The sequence below is a fragment of the Trachemys scripta genome, chromosome 2, assembly GCF_013100865.1.
Source record: "Trachemys scripta elegans isolate TJP31775 chromosome 2, CAS_Tse_1.0, whole genome shotgun sequence".
In the NCBI taxonomy this organism is placed as follows: Eukaryota; Metazoa; Chordata; order Testudines; family Emydidae; genus Trachemys; species Trachemys scripta.
Window position 1 is genome coordinate 32563981 of NC_048299.1, and position 16130 is coordinate 32580110.

Here is a 16130-nt window from a genome sequence, read left to right on the forward strand (position 1 = left end):
TACCGCCGCTCGTTGGGGGTGATTTAATTATGCTGACGGGAGAGCTCCCTCATGCTGGCATAGAATGGCTACACATGAGACTGGACAGCGGCAGAGCTGTGCTGCTGTAAGGTCCGTAGTGTAGAAAGCGACAGGGGCATGTGTGTGTCTGGAGCTCCAGACAAGAGGGCTTACAGACAGCAGGCCCTCATGTAATGAAGCAGCAGAGAACCAGCCCAGAGCCTGGGAGGGACAGATCGCTGACTGGGGACGTCCAAGGACAGAAGTCAGGAGAAGCACTGTGCCAGGAAGGAATCACCTGAGAAGGACAAACCGGAGCCAGACCTAGCATCCCTGTCACCCAGAGCTGCACGGGGCCACGAGTAGTGCAGCTTGTGACCTTGCACTGGGATAAGGAGGGAGGCTGTACCTAGTTAAGTGGGGAGGTTGTCGCTCTGTATGGGTTTGCAGAGAGTGGCAGACGAAGGCAACAGAGGCTTTTCTTGGGGAAGGTTTTACTGGAGCCAAAGTTGACCAGGAGTGCCCAGGACTCCCTGTTGGACTGGAACTCTGCCCAGGACTCCTGAACTCTGAGTCTAGACACCTTGCTCAGTGTCTATCCTTTTATATTGTGGTACCATTGGGCCCATGGGTTCTTGTGTTGAACGTAATCCTGTTTTACCACTCCCCCTATCTTCTCCCCCAGTTGTTTTTCTCCATTCATCCCTCTGTAAATAAATATTTCCCTCTCCCATATTAGCTGTACTAGCCCAGGGTGTGTGTGTTTATTCCAGATGGGTTTGGAACAGGTGCCTTGGGGGTGGAAGGGCAGTTCCCTGCTATGTTCCAGAGCACACCTTTTGTTGGCCAGAGCTACCAGCAAAGCAGACTCCACCTTGGCCACCAGGGTGCTAGAGTTACACTTGGTGGCCTGTATGTGGACATGCAGTACACCCCACCCCCCATCATTATCCCTCTCTCCACAGTGCTCCCTCTGGACCAATCAGCACTTGCTTATACTTGGAACACCCTCTGCCTCAGGACCAGGTTTTAAAAGGACTGTGCTCCCTAAATCCCAAGGGGCTTACACAGGAGTAACTTCACTAAGTCCATGCAGTTACACAGGTGTCAAACCAGTGTTAGTGAGGGGAAATCAAGCTGCGAGGTTTTAAGCTGTAAGAAAATAATATCTGAAAATCACATTCCTACATACTATATCAGTCATTATGCGATATGCGTCAGTAATTTACCACATATAATAATATACAGGGCTCTGAGGACCCGTTCAGTTAGCGTTCAAATCATGCAATTTCTCTTTTAAGATATTTTACCAAAACAGATCTAAACATTCCACATTTGTTTTGTGTTTTCAACTCCGACACTTAAATGAGATAATTCTCTTAACTGAAGTTTTTTGCTGAGTCAGCAGCCCTCTCCTATGATTGCTTAATGTAGGCCAGAGTTAAGAGATCCTGTGGGGAGATATTAGACAAAGATCTGGTTTTACCCAGTCCAGGAGCTAGCGAGTCTGGAAGAACTAGAGGGCTGTGTCTATGTACAGTTGTTTTGTAACAGGGTTGTCTGTCTCTTTTAAGGGCTAGGGGCAGGGAGCAGCCAGCCCTGTTCTGGAGGAAAGCCCAGCAGTCAGCTAATGACTGGATGTGATTCCCGTGAGGGCTCCAGCCCCATGAGGCTGGCTGGGACTAGAGAGAGCTGAGAGTTAGAATGCTGCACGGATACAAATTTATATCCACAGATGTGGATATCTGCAGATAGAAATCAGTATCACCTGAACCGCAGGGCTCTCCTGGGAACCGCAGCAGTGAAAGAAGCAGAACAGGGGCTGCCGGTCCCAGGAGCCAGCACCCTGCACCGGCAGCTCCTCCCGTGCGGCTGTACCACCCCAGCCCCGCCCCCAGCTCCATCCTCTGGCCCGGCTGTACAGACCCAAGCCAGGAGACGCAGTCACACAGACAGCTGTTTAGAAGGGACGGGGGTGGGACTGGGGCTGGGGGTGGTACAGCCGCATGGGAGACACTGCCGGTGCTGGGTGCTCCTGGGAGCGGCAGCCCCATGTTCTGCTCGTTTCGCCGCTGCAGTTCCTGGGAGAGCCCTGCAGTTCAGCGGATAGCGATTTCCTTCTGCAGATATCCACATCCACAGATTTAAATGTGTATCCATGAAGGGCTCTACTGAGCAGGGCTTTGGAGCTGTGCTCCGGCTCTGCTCCAGCTTCAGGCAAAAACCTGCAGCTCCACTGCTCCAGAGCTGCTCCACGCTCCAGCAGCGGGCTCCGCTCCAAAGCCCTGCTACTGAGAGTACACTTTCCTGTGGAGGCAGCGAAAGGTTGCAAGAGAGCAAATGCCCTGCGGACCCACCTCTCCCACAGCCCGGCGAGATCCTGACCCTTTAGTTACTGGAGGTCAGAGAGCCCCACAATCCCAGTCTAGAGCAAAACTGCTGCTTTTGTTATTATTCCATATTTCTTTTGTCTGTATATTGAAGAATAGGCAGGGCCCTGAAGAAATGTCTACAAATGGAACTGGGTATGGCTGAGTATTTCTCCCAGGCTGGCCCACTGTAGGGCCCCAATTCAAGGGAAGCACTTAAGCATGCCTCTGAACTGGGATGAATTTAAGCATGTATTTAAGCCCTTTCCTAAAATGGGGCCTAAATTACTTCTAAACAAGTCCTATCTTTCTGTACTGTAATAATTAGGACATTTTTGTGATATACACATTAAAACAATATTCTAACCTATGTAGTTTCCAACACTCTCAAAGCTGTAGTCGTATTTATTAGTAATCTCTACTGAAAAAACGACAGAGATACCCCAAAATACAGATTCCCTACCAGGGCCAACCGCAAATGGCATTACACCGTCTTGTTTTCCTTTCATGGATTCCATCTGTCAGACTAACATTACCAGACTTAGTTTTCATTTTCATTAAACCAATGGTCCCCAACCTTTTCCAGGTGGCGGGTGCCGGACAACGAGCCACCGAGGACCGTGGCTGGCGGACAAGCATCCACCGAAATGCCACCGAGAAGCGGCAACGTCAAGAGGCATTGCCACTGAAATGCTGCTCGGTGGCATTTCGGCGGTGACGCCTATTGGCGATGCCGCTTTTCGGCGGCATTTTGGCGGATGCTTGTCCGCTGGCCAGTATGCGGGTGCACATAGATGCCCCAGCAGGCGCCACGGCCAGGGCCGGCTCCAGGCACCAGCCGAGCAAGCTCGTGCTTGGGACAGCAGATTCTAAGGGGCAGCATTCTGCCCAATTGGGGTGGCACGGACGTCTTTTTTTGTTTGTTTGTTTTGTTTTGTTTTTTGGTTCACCGCTCCGGCCGCCCTTTGCCCTGGTGGTTTTTTTTTTTTTTTTTTTTTTTTTCGCCGACGACCTTTAGTGCGCCACTGTAGGGGGCGACGGCTCGGAGGAGGGGAGCCCGCTGCTGGGAGCAGGCTGTGCGCTCCGTCTACCTCCGCCGGTGCCAGGTCTGCAGCAAGCCCGGCAGCCCGAGTCCTTCCTTCCCCGCCGACCAACAACTTTCAATTCACCTGCAGGCAGGAGCGGCACGGAGCCCTCTCGGCAGGCAGCGCGGCAGGAGGGGCCGAGTGGCGAATGCCCCGGCTAAAGGAAGCCCTGGCCACCCCCCTTCTCTCTCTACCCCTCCCCCCGCTAGCCGGGGCACGCACTCCGCTGCCTGGGGCATGTCTGAAGCGCAGGGAGTCCCACAAGCCAGAGTGAAGCTGCCGCCCACCCAGAAGCTCGCCAGCGCAGCTGGGGGAGGCAGCCGCAAGCTGCCAAGTAAGTGGCACCGGAAGTTTGCACCCTGTTTTTTTTTTTTGTTTGCCGCTCCAGCCTCCCTGCACCCTGGTGGTTTTTTTTTTTTTTTGCTTGGGGCGGCAAAAAAGCCAGAGCCGGGTGCCGCGTTGGGGACCACTGCATTAAACATTTAAATATGAAAGGCCATGATTTCCCGAAGGCCATGATTTCCCAAACTGACTAGTGATTTCTCTTTTTGGTGTCCAACTTGAGATACCTTCACAAGCCCGACTTTCAGACAGTGCTGAATATCCGTGCTCTGAAAAATCAGGCCTCTTTAAGGCATCTCAAATTGAGATACCCAAAATCATTGGTAGCTTTTGACAATCATGGACGTTTAGCTTTTTACACCTCCATTGTTGTGGTAGTTTTTAGATGTAACCAGTGTCAGAATGAGCTCTCCCCTGACATTAGTGATGAGCTGGGGGAAAAGACTTCAGGAACCATGTTTGCATAGACATGCCTACTCTGCATGTATGCAGGTATGCAGCATGGTGGAGCTGCTTTGCCAAAATGATCCCCTTTGTCTGGTGCTTGGTTACAAATCACGTTAGTGCAAGGGTAATGACATGTGGTTATCCTTATTGTATGAGTAAAGGGCAGCAGAACTGTACTTAGACAGCCCTGATTGAGGAGGTTGCCTTAAACTGAACCTTACTCTCTAAGTAGGCGGTAGGGATGCCAAATCGCAGTGAAAGACAGGTGATGGGGACTTGGATTTGTATTATATTGCTATGCTACCTGGTGGTGTGGACTCTGCCCAAATTGTCCTAGACTCCCTTTGACCTTTGCCTCTCTAGTGTTTAGAGACAGCTAATCAGACTCTATTCAGAGGCATTGTTTCTGTACAGTAATTACCAGTGCTGAATCACTGATAAACAAATCTAGGGGGTCTTAGACCTGATGTCGGGATAGGAAAGACAATACAGAGGCTGTACTGGCAGTGAGGTTTCCTGTTACCCAGTGAAATCACTAAGAGCTGAAATCACTGAAGACCTGGGTTAAGCAGTGGAACCTCAGAACATGGCATTGCAGAAGTGGCAGGGAGTGTCCAACATGGCAGCACATGACCACCAGGAGCAAGGGCACACTGCAACCACAGAGACATTGCTTGATGCCCCCCACCCTTTGTGGGGTAGAAGGTGAACTCCTGTGACCACACCTCTGAACTCTGGGTCTTCGCTAACCAAGGACAGCCACATGCGCAGAGGGTGGGGGAGGGATGTGTTAAAGGGACATTTGTTCGTCAGACTTTTCTACCACAAAGTGGGAAACTGAGGTAAAGGGCACTGCCCCATGCACTGTGGAGCTGGGATTCTGCTTATGGTGGCATGCTTTTGAACATGGTTGTGGGGTTTTCCCAAACTACTGCTTGATTCCCTTTTCCTTTTATTAAAAGTTCTCTTTTGTTACCCAGACTCAGTACTGGAGAGAGGGGAAGTATTGTCTCTTAGAGGTGCCAAGGACCGGTGGTAAGTTTTCTCAGATTACTGGGTAGGGTCTCAAGCTGGTTCTGTTTTGTATTGTTAAGAGGGACTCCTAGATACAGAACTCAGCCCTTGTTGCTGCCGATTCCACCTGGCAGAAGGCTGACAAACACAAACACTAAATAATCCTTCCAATCACTTACCATTTAAATCTTTAAAGCCAACTGTAAAGTTATATTCTTTATTAGATTCTTTGGGGGATGGAGGCTGGACAGTTTCCACTCCTAAACTCTGTGGAGACGGAACAAAAAGAAAGGAGTTGATGATGTAATTATCATTAAGATACTAATATTTACTAAGTTCCCTCTAAGCTGCACAGCTGCGTGGCCAGCTATCAAGGGCCGTGCAGGCACGCACCAGGGAGAGGTGCTTCTCCGCTGGCCCTGGAGTTGCCACGGCAGGGAGAGGCACTCTCTCCCAGCCCCGGGCTGCTGTGGTGAGAGAGGGCTGAGGGAAGTCCGCTCTCCCCACTGCAGCCCCAGGGGAGCCTGCACCCCAAACCCTTCATCCCCAGCCCCACCCCAGAGCCCACATTCACAGCCAGAGCCCTCACCCGCCCCCTGCATCCCAACCCTCTGCCCTAGCCCTGAGTCCCCTCCCACACCCCAAACCCCTCATGCCCAGCCCAAACCCAGAGCCCACACCCCCAGCTAGAGCCCTCACACCCCTGCACTCAACCCTCTGCCCCAGTCCTGAGCCCCCTCTCACACTCCAAACCCCTTGGCCTCACCCCCACCATATATCACCTCCATATTGATGCACATAACAAAATTCATTCTGCACATGGATGTAAAAAATTAGAGGGAACATTATTTACTGATCATGTTACACTGATAATTATTCTAACAAACTCAGTTCTTCCCTCAAGAAACAGAAACCCACATACTAGTGTGTTGGTCTTGTTTATTCCATGATGTTTTATATGGGTGAATGGCTTCTTTAAAAGGAGAATTTCTAGCCTGCAGTTTGTTCCTAAGAATGCAGGTTGGGGACTGGTGCTTTAGAAAAACACGAGAAGCATACAAAATTAAGACAAAGAAAGGATTCCTCTCTGTAATTCTTACTGACAAAATAGCTGGCTCTAGCAGTTGAATGATTCCAGAAGTGTTTATATTTACTAGGTTGGCTGAAACTGGTGAAAATTTTCCATAAAAAAAATTAATAAAAGCTCTTTTTTACCAGTTCATTTCTTATGATTTCCCAGCTGCGCAATGTTAGTTTCTTATGAACTTGTGCAAAGCTGAAAAATTGAAAACGTGAACTCAAAAATGCCACTTCTGCATGACGACTATTCACGCTTGCAAAAATAGAGAGGGTGTGAATAGGGGAAAGGAAGGAAATAACCACATGAGATTAATTCCTTTTATCTGGGCTTGTGAAATCAAGAAAGGAGTTTATATACAAAACAGAGAAGACAAAAATGGCAATCATGGCCCCTAATCCAGCAAAGCACATACTACTGGCCTGTTTTACCTTCAGCATTTTCTTAAGTGCTTTGCGGGATCAGCGCTCAAATGCATAAAGGAAATGTTTTAATTTTTTTTTAAAAGAAAGGAAATGGTATTTCATAATGGCCAGAAAGGAAAACTGAAAACAGAGAAAGTACAGGCAAATTGAAAAAAAGACAGATCAAAGAGAAAACAATGGAAGTGCAGAAAAGTAGTTAAAAATTAAACATGAAGAGGTAGTATAAATGAGAATCAGACCCTTTCTGTCTAAGGCCTGTTTACACTGTGAATGTGCCATATCTACATCTACTTTCTGGCTTGTTTACACTGCCAGAGTGGTATATAGAGACCTTAGTATAAATGAGAATAAGGCCCAAAGACAGTAATAAAAGGGAAGAAAAAATACAATTCACAGAATAGTTTAGGAAAATAGGAAGCTAGAAGAACTAGTCCTTAGAAAAAATTCTAAGAAAAAGGGGGGGGGGGGGGGGGCGATATGAGGAAGTAAAAATTAAAACAAAGCAAAAGTAGTTTCTTTTATATTTCAATATTTTACTATGAAACCAAGTACTCTGAAAGACCCTATTCTCAATTATAACTAAAGCTGTTTAAAATTCAGAAAGCTAACAGGGAACCAAGTGTTGTGGTTTTGATAGCCAAGACTGTGATATTAAATCATGTTTTCCTCTAGGCTTTCAAGATGCTTCAAGCAGAATTCCTATTATGTGTCACAAAATGTTTGGTCTTGAATTTGGCAGACTGGGATTCAACAAATAGGAAAGACTTCAGAACTACAGGCTTTAAGTAGGGCACCTGGTACAAAATTCCAGATAACAGTTTAAGTATTTCAATTAAAGCATAAGTTTATTTAAAACAAATTTAATGCGTATAACATGTTTTTGGCTATGAATTCTTCATCAATCTTATCAGTTTTGGTGTAGGAAATCTTCCAAGGTCTTGGGTTTAGAAAGACTCATGCTGTTTTATAGTTCCTTCCAGAACAATATTTCGTATACACATATTCCCTAATGCCATCAGTGTTGTGCCATTCATATTTTGGCACATGTGGTGATGTGTCACTATGCTAGATGTCTTTCAAATAGTTAACAAATTAGTAAAAACCATTTTTGTCTTTGTTTCCATAGTTTATAGTTGACTCAGTTTACAGTTTATAGTTGTGGAATCCTCATCATTGGAGGTTTGCAAAAACTGGTTGGATAAACAGGGATGGTCTAGGTTTACTTGGTCCTGCCACAGCACAGTGGGTAGGACTAGATGACTTCTCAAGGTCCCTTCTAGCCAGGGCCGGCTCCAGGCACCAGCTTGCCAAGCAGGTGCTTGGGGCGGCCACTCCGGAGAGGGGCGGCACGTCCAGCTATTCAGCGGCAATTCGGCAGACGGTCCCTCACTCCCGCTCGGAGCAAAGGACCTCCCGCCAAATTGGCACCGCAGATCGCGATCGCAGCTTTTTTTTTTTTTTTGTGCCACTTGGGGCAGCAAAAACCCTGGAGCCAGCCCTGCTTCCAGCCTTACATTTCAAGGATTCTGTGCTTCAACACGTTACAATTCATTTAAACAAACACAAAGTGTTCATCCATGGTGATTCAGATGCAAACTCTTCTTATTTCCTTAGCAAAATGATTGGACATTCTGGGGCTACATCTACTAGGAATCTGGATTAACTTTTTGAAAAAGGCTTCTGATATCATGTTAGCGCTGTTTCATGTTCTAGCCAACTATAATGTTACTTTTGTTGTTGTGCAGGCAACACGATTGAGAGAAAATCAGTTTTAAGTCACTTTCTAAAGACTACCTGTATTTATTCAGTAGGAAGGTGCAATGTGTAGTTGTAGAGGAATAAGGAAGGTAAGACGCTCTCCTTGTTTCCCTCCCTTATAGTAATTTCTCTTATCCTTTGTTGTCAACCAGATTACTTACCTGTGTCAGGAGGTCCATTTCCCCCAATAAATTGCTGAACATTTCATCTATATCATCACATGTCTGCTCCATCTGAAAAGAAATAAACCCATGGACAAGAACATCAGCATTAGTCTGTTTAGAACTTTGGAAGCAATTCTATAAACACAGAAAAAAAAACACAACTTCAACCAGTTCATTTCTTACAAAGCCTTTCCTATTTATATTGAAAGAAACAGTTTCTTATTCATGGCAATTTAGCAGATCAATCTTTGCATAATTTAGAAATAATTGATAAATTAGGACTCTGAGCCTACATATTCTTAAGCACGTACTTAATTTTATGCTCTTAAGTAGTTCCATCAATCTCGGTGCTCAATGTACAATCTATATTTGATTACAAGTCAGCTGGTAATAAATCTGCACCTTAAACAACTAAAACTGAGTCAAGAGAGAGGGAGAGAGAAACTGAAAATTTGAGGCTGACAAACTCCTGAACACACAATGTGAGGATTTCAGTCCTTGGCTTAAACCACTAACTACAAGATTTTAGCTGGGCTGTTTTCTAGTACAAGGACTGGATATGGTTTGATCCACCTAATTTTTTGACTTGATATTTCTCCCTGTGTTAAACCAAACATTTCTTTATTTGAGATACTTCTGGTCTTACGCTGTTGATGGTCTGCAACAGACACCCAAAGACAGAGCAAATGTATAGTCACTTCTGAGATACAGGAACATGCTAAAAGGTACTTGACCCGGGAGCCTGGCAAATTGCACTCTCTCACTAGGAGCTTGACCCTGCAAGTGCTGAATACTCTGGCACTGATCCCACAAAATATTAAAACACATGCTGAGCTGTAAGCACGTGATTCGTCCCATTGACTTCAGTAGGACTGCTCATACATTTTAATGTCTTGCAGGATGGGGCAAAAGTGCTCAGTACCTCCAAGACCAATGAGCTCTCTAGATGTGGTCAGCAGGGGACATGGAGAAAGCCTGGTGATTGCAAGGAGTGGCAGGAAAAGGGGATCAGAGATTGCACGAGTCTTTAGGCACTTAATTTTACATGGCACGTAGAGTCATAACTATTCCATAATTATACGATAAATAGTCACTGAACTACATGATAAATACCCTTTTCCTGACAATTGGCTGGTCACTGCTGATTGTTACTTGATCGGTCAAATAAAGGGCATTGTAATGTCAGATCATTCAGACCTTAAGCAAGTGGGCAGCCCTACAAGTTCCATCTTATCTTCAAATGATGATTAGGAAGCATAACATGTCTAGCTCAGGCAGCACTTTCAGTGAATAGATATTCATCATGAACCAGGGCTTTGGAGCAAGCTCCAGGCAAAAACCTGCACTCCACTGCTCGGGAGCTGCTCCGCCCTTCAACTCTGGGCTCCACTCCAAAGCCCTGTAAACACTAGACTGATTACCGAGATAGTCATTGAGCCATCTCATTTACTCAGGGTCGGCTCTATGTATTTTGCCACCCCAAGCCCGGCAGTCAGGCAGCCTTTGGCGGCATGCCTGCGGGAGGTCCGCTGGTAACGTGGATTCGGCGGCATGCCTGTGGAAGGTCCGCCGGTCCCACGCCTTCGGTGTACCCGCCGCCGAATTGCCTCCAAAGCCGCAGGACCGGCGGACCTCCCGCAGGCATGCCATCGAAGCCAGCCTGACTGCCACCCTCACACCGACCGTCAGGCTGCCCCCCCTGCGGCTTGCCGCCCCAGGCATGCACTTGGAGCGCTGGTGTCTGGAGCCGCCCCTGCATTTACTAGTGTCCATATTTTTCTCTTGTATTTTTATAAATCATTCACAGGAGAACAAAGTTAATGTTCCCATCACCAAATCTTGTGAGCAGAGATACTACTTTTAGACTTAAGCATATTGAGTCATCCCTTAAACTAACACAAGTGTGCCCAAAATTCAACAATGATCTTGGTAAGGGCTAAACAGGCCACTGACTTTAGACTAGAGCTGTGTGAAAAGGCTCACCAACAGCAATGGTACCATATCACAGATCTGGTCTGGAGGCTCTCATGGATTTAGCCATATTCATAGACTTGTCTATCCATATTCATAATTGGCTGTGGGAGTGAAGAGAGAAGAGGGGAACCATGCTGCCGTTCCACCTATGTCCCTGTCCACCTAGCCCTTCCCTCCTCCCTCCCCCGAGCCCTGTTCAGGATCCTTCTTGAGCTCCCAAGATTCTCACCACACCTCCAGGTGCAGGTTCAGCTATACATCCCAGGGAAGGCCTGGAAAATTCCTCTACAATGGGCCCTCTGACTCTGGTGCTACTGACAACTTCATAGATGCAGTGATAGTCCGGGCTCTATGAATCCATGTCCAACAGAAACTTATGCCTGATCTTGTGGAAACAACAGATGGGACCTGTCCCCCAGGCCAGTGATGCAAGGGACCACACAGCTAGAAGCTGCAATACAGGGACAGCGGGAAGCGTTACAGTTCACTATAATCAGTTCTCTGCATTTCCCTCTAATCCTCAGCACAAACTGGCTGGCATGTCATGATCTGCACATCCACTAATGAGAGCAAAAGGGAGATCCTCCATGTCCCCAGAAAATACCAGGACTTCATCAACATCTTCTAAAAGAAAAATGCAGTCACACTGCCCCCACACCAAGACTGTGACTGTCTGATAGATCTGCAACCCAGGGTCAATATGCTGTATGGCCAGATCTATGCAACATTGGAGCTGGAACTTCTGGCCTTCCTTGAGTATATCCATATATACTGAAGGGCTCATACATTGTGTAATGTCTCCTGGTCCTGCTAGGGATTCAATCCTCTTTGTATAGAAAAAAAAAAGTTGGGTCCCTATGTCTCTGTGTAGACTAATGGATGCTAAACCAAGAGGCATTTTGGATCCAATACTCCTTCCACTGATCCCAGAGCTGCTGAACCATATCCAATCTGCTTGGGTGTTCACCAGACTGGATCTTCAGTGAGCCTGGTACAGTATACACCAACCGTAAGAACCTAGAGTATTTATATAAAGCCAGAGCCTGAAGCAACAACAGCTCCGATGGGAGCTATTCTTTTTCCATTTTGATTTCACTATGACTCATCAACCTGAAACCAAGAACAACAAAGCCAACACTCTGTTGTGCAAGAGGGGATACTACAAGGAGGAAGAGAACATAATTGGGAAAGACCCTTCCTTCTCAAACTTCACAACTTCCTCAACACCAGAGTGCAACATGATCTCCTTACTTTAATCCGGTTGGCTGCGCAAGACGACCTGCTGGCCAAGATGACTGCAGTTTCCCCAGAGCAACCCAATGGTAATACCAGGCAGTAGTGTACTGTGATAGATGGAATAACATATGTCCTGCCAGGGTGCCCCCTCTTGAAAATACTCTGGATATGCCACAATGCCCCTTAATGAGGCATTTTGACCACTCCAAAACTTTATGTCTGACCTCCCACCTCTTTTTGGTGACCCCCAGATATGGACAGTGATTCAGACTTATATGTTGCAGGAGCTGACATGTGTTTGTGCAAAAGTTACACTCACAAAATGCCTTGGCACCTTTATGCCCCTAGAAACTCCCACTTGACCTTGGACAGTGATTGTCATGGACTTGATACCAGAACTCCCTGAATTGAATAAATGCATCACCATACTCACAGTGGTAGATCAGCTGACTAAGATGGCTCACTTCATTCCTTGTGCATAACTGGCCACCGCAACAGCTCAACATCTATTCACATGCAACTTTTGTCTGCATGGGCTCCCTGAATGTATCAAATCTGACAGAGGGTCCCAGTTCATCTCCCAATTTTTGGCGTGAAGTTGTCTGACTATTAAACATCCATACCTGCTTATCATCTGCGCACCACCCCCAAACAGATGGCCAAGACAGAGTAAACCAAGTGCTAGAATGATACATGTGGTGTTTCACAAACTGCCATCAGGATTACCGGTCCTCTCTCCACCCATACACCACATTTGCATATAACAACACTGATCATGTCTCCACAGTCAAAAGTCCCTTTTTTGCCAATTATGGTTTTCATCCCATGCTCCCAATTGCCTCCCAAAACCTGGAGGCCTGAGATATAGTATAGCAAATCCACCACATTCAGGAAGAATGCAAGGAACACATGGTAGAATCAAAGGAAGCCTACAAGCAAATATGTGGATTGCCAGAGACCGGAGAGCCCAGAATTCAAGGTGGGCTGGAAGGTCTGGCTCTCAACCAAACACCTCCACACAAACAGTTCATCCCATAAACTAGATGAGTGTTTCTCAATCTTTTTGATACCACGGACTGGCTTGTTGCCTTCCTAAACTGCATCAGGGAGATCTCAGGGACCAGCAGTAGTCCACGGACCAGTCTTTGAGAAACACTGAACTAGATCACTGATATTCAAGACCAGTTCAGATTTGCCAGCTAACTACCCTGTCACTGTTAAACTCTGCCTGCCGAGATCACTCAAAATGCACGCAGTCTTTCATTCACAGAAAACCCATGTCTAGACCTAACGCAAGCACCTCTGCCACCCTTCTAGCTCCAGAGCCATGAAGAATACCTTGTCCAGGGCATATTGGACTCCATGCTCAAAAAGGGGAAATTATGGTAACTTGTGGACTGGGAGGGGTATGGTCCTGAGGACCCATGCTGGGAACTGGGCCTCCCCACTCCCAACTTAATAGAGGCTTTCTACAAAAGCTACCCAGGCGATGCAGAAGGATTGCCCCAAAGGGTGAAAGAGTGGTACAGTATAAGGAGAAGCAGGTCCAGAACCTGGGTTTGCAGATTCCATGGCTGGCAACCACCCCCAAAGTAAGGGACTAAAAGTCAGATGGGCAGAGCCTAGGATAGCGGACATTCCCACAATGCCAGTGGGAGGCCATGCACAGCCACAGTCATGGATCATGGTGGAGAGTAGGCACTGCAGGAAGTACCACCCAAGGGAGCCAGAGTGACAATACCTTGTGGCCCTCTGATTGGCCAACCACCCTATTTAACCCTGGAGGGTGCTCCAGGAAGTTGTCTGGGCAACCACACAGACATTGGGCCTGCTGCGACTCCAGACCTCACCTTGTCTCCTGATCTCCTGACCCTAATTTCTGCCTCCTGATTCTAGCCCAGTACTACCTATGATTTCCGGTTTCTGATCCCAGCCTGCCTTTGACCCTGACTCTTGCTTATTGAACCCGGCTCACTGACTACCATCTCTCACCTCAGCCCAGCTGTGACTGCTTGGCCAGACAGCCTACGAACCAATCTCTTACATCTATGCTGCCACCTAACAGTTCTGGCAGCAGACACACCCACCAAGTCATGAGCCTCAGAGGCCCACACACACACCACAGGATGTGCTGCCTGTGGAGGGCCTGATTGACAGGATATTCCCAATTCCTGATTGGTCCAGACATACTAAAGTCTGTGGAAAATACAGGAAGTTCATCTGTGCAGCTAGGCAGAATCCCAGCTAGCTTCTGCTAAAGACTCTGCTTCCTTGTTGTGCTTCTGATACCTAGTTTCTGACTCGGCCTTGTCTTCTGCATCTGACTTCTGGTTTCTAATCCTGTATTGACAAATGACTGTTTCCTGATGTTTCGTCCTGTCTCGTGCCACTTGGCTAACTACCCATGACCCAGCACTGACATCAAGGGGCCATGTGGTAGGTGAAGCATATAACACAACACATTATTGTTCTTTATTTAAGCACACACAGAGTACAGGTCATATAGAAAACAACCACCAACCTGAACAAAACATCCTTCACTCAAGCTCACCCTTCCCTTGGGAGTCCTTCTTGGGGGTCCAGCTGGTTCAGGTAGACAGGATCCCCCTGTGCCTTATCAGGCTCCTGAAGCAACTTCCCTCAGCTTGAGCTGATGAAAATGGCCAAGGACCCCTAATCAGCTCCTGTCCTTTATAACCTTCCAGTCCCTCTGTCAGAGGACTACTAGATCAGCATCCTCAAACTACCAAGTGACTCTGTTACCAGGCAACTCTTCCCCTAACAATCAAGTTTTCCTGGTTGGGAGCCACTCCTGCACCTCAACCCCCTGCCCTGAGCCCCCTCCTGCACCCCAACACCCTGCCCTGAGCCCCCTCGTAAACCCCATATCCCTCCTCTGCTCCAATCCCTTGCCCTGAGCCCCTTCCTGTACATTGGACCCCCTCCCACACCCCACACTCCAACCCCCTGCCCCAGCCCTACACTCATAGCCCTGCATGCAATTTCCACACCCAGATGTTGCCCTCGGGCCAAAAAGTTTGCCCACCAATGCTCTTTGTCAGCCTTGTATCACTATGCCTTGGAATTTCAACCCAACATGGAGGCAAAAGCACAAAAGAGAAAGCAACTATCCTGCACACTCAAAATGGAGATGGTGGCTTGATAAAGATATACAGAGAGCATTCATAATCTCGCAGAGAATTCATAAATTGTACAGATAGAGTCCCCCAATCATCATAGAACACTTGTGACATTTTCAGAACGATAGAGTGCTATGAAGCATCCAAACAGGATGAGCTTGGAGACAAGTGTCCCCTTCACTTCCTTCCCCTTTCCCCATCATTTGATTCTCCTGTCTCCTGGGCCCTTAGTTCCATTCCTCCTCCTGCTGATTGCTGTAATACGAATGGATAGAGAACTGGGGTGTGGTGCGTGGCTGGAATCTATCCCATTCAAAAAGACATGCTGCTGTGTATTGGACCTGCTGCCCAGTGGCCAGGGGCCTTTACAGCTAGTTCTTTGGAATTATTTTTACCAGAACGCAAAGCAAAGTTTGGCAGTATCTCAGCCTGTTGCAGCTAAAAAAATAAAAGAGGAAAAGCCTCTTTAAAGTTAAACTGAGTTTCAAGCATAGTCCTCATGTATAACCATTTAACAATTACTCATGTCAGAATTTTCTGTACATACTATAATTACAAGTAGCTCCTGAGGGAGCTATAAATGAAAGCAATTAAAGAAAAAATGCAAATACAACGGCCCTTTATAGTCTGTTTCCCTTGTTATTTGTCTGAGACAAACAAGATGGAGCAGAGGGGAAAAAAAATCAAAATTAAAACAAAAAAGCGGAAAGTGTGGTTGTAAAATAATAAAAGTTGTCAGGGAGATGCCAAGGGAAGTGCAGTTTGTGAAACAACTTTTAACTTATTCTTAAAATGACTGAAGTTCAAGTTGACAGTATCCCCCGGAGTTACTCTTTTGAATAAGAGCAAAAACACAGGAAATGTGTTTGTTTCGTTTTTTCAAAGATTTCCCATATCATTTAAATAAATAAATGGAGATATCCCATCTCCAAGAACTGGAAGGCACCTTGAAAGGTCATTGAGTCCAGCCCTCTGTCTTCACTAGGCAGGACTAAGTACTGATTTTGCCCCAGATCCCTAAGTAGTCCCCTCAGGGATTGAACTCACAACCCTGGGTTGAGCAGGCCAATGCTCAAACCGCTGAGCTATCTTTAGATT

At 46.9% G+C, this 16130-nt stretch overlaps 1 protein-coding gene across 3 annotated transcripts in view; it reads right to left on the minus strand.

The window, feature by feature from the left end:
* Positions 1-16130, minus strand: part of APBB1IP (amyloid beta precursor protein binding family B member 1 interacting protein) — a 105911-nt gene that overhangs the window by 59308 nt on the left and 30473 nt on the right. For all 3 annotated transcript variants that reach the window (XM_034760218.1, XM_034760217.1, XM_034760215.1), the window contains 2 exons: positions 8680-8751; positions 5437-5524 (listed from right to left, as the gene is read on the minus strand). In XM_034760218.1, coding sequence (XP_034616109.1) covers positions 5437-5524; positions 8680-8751 — 160 coding nt within the window. Of the gene's footprint in view, positions 1-5436; positions 5525-8679; positions 8752-16130 lie in introns of those variants that run through there.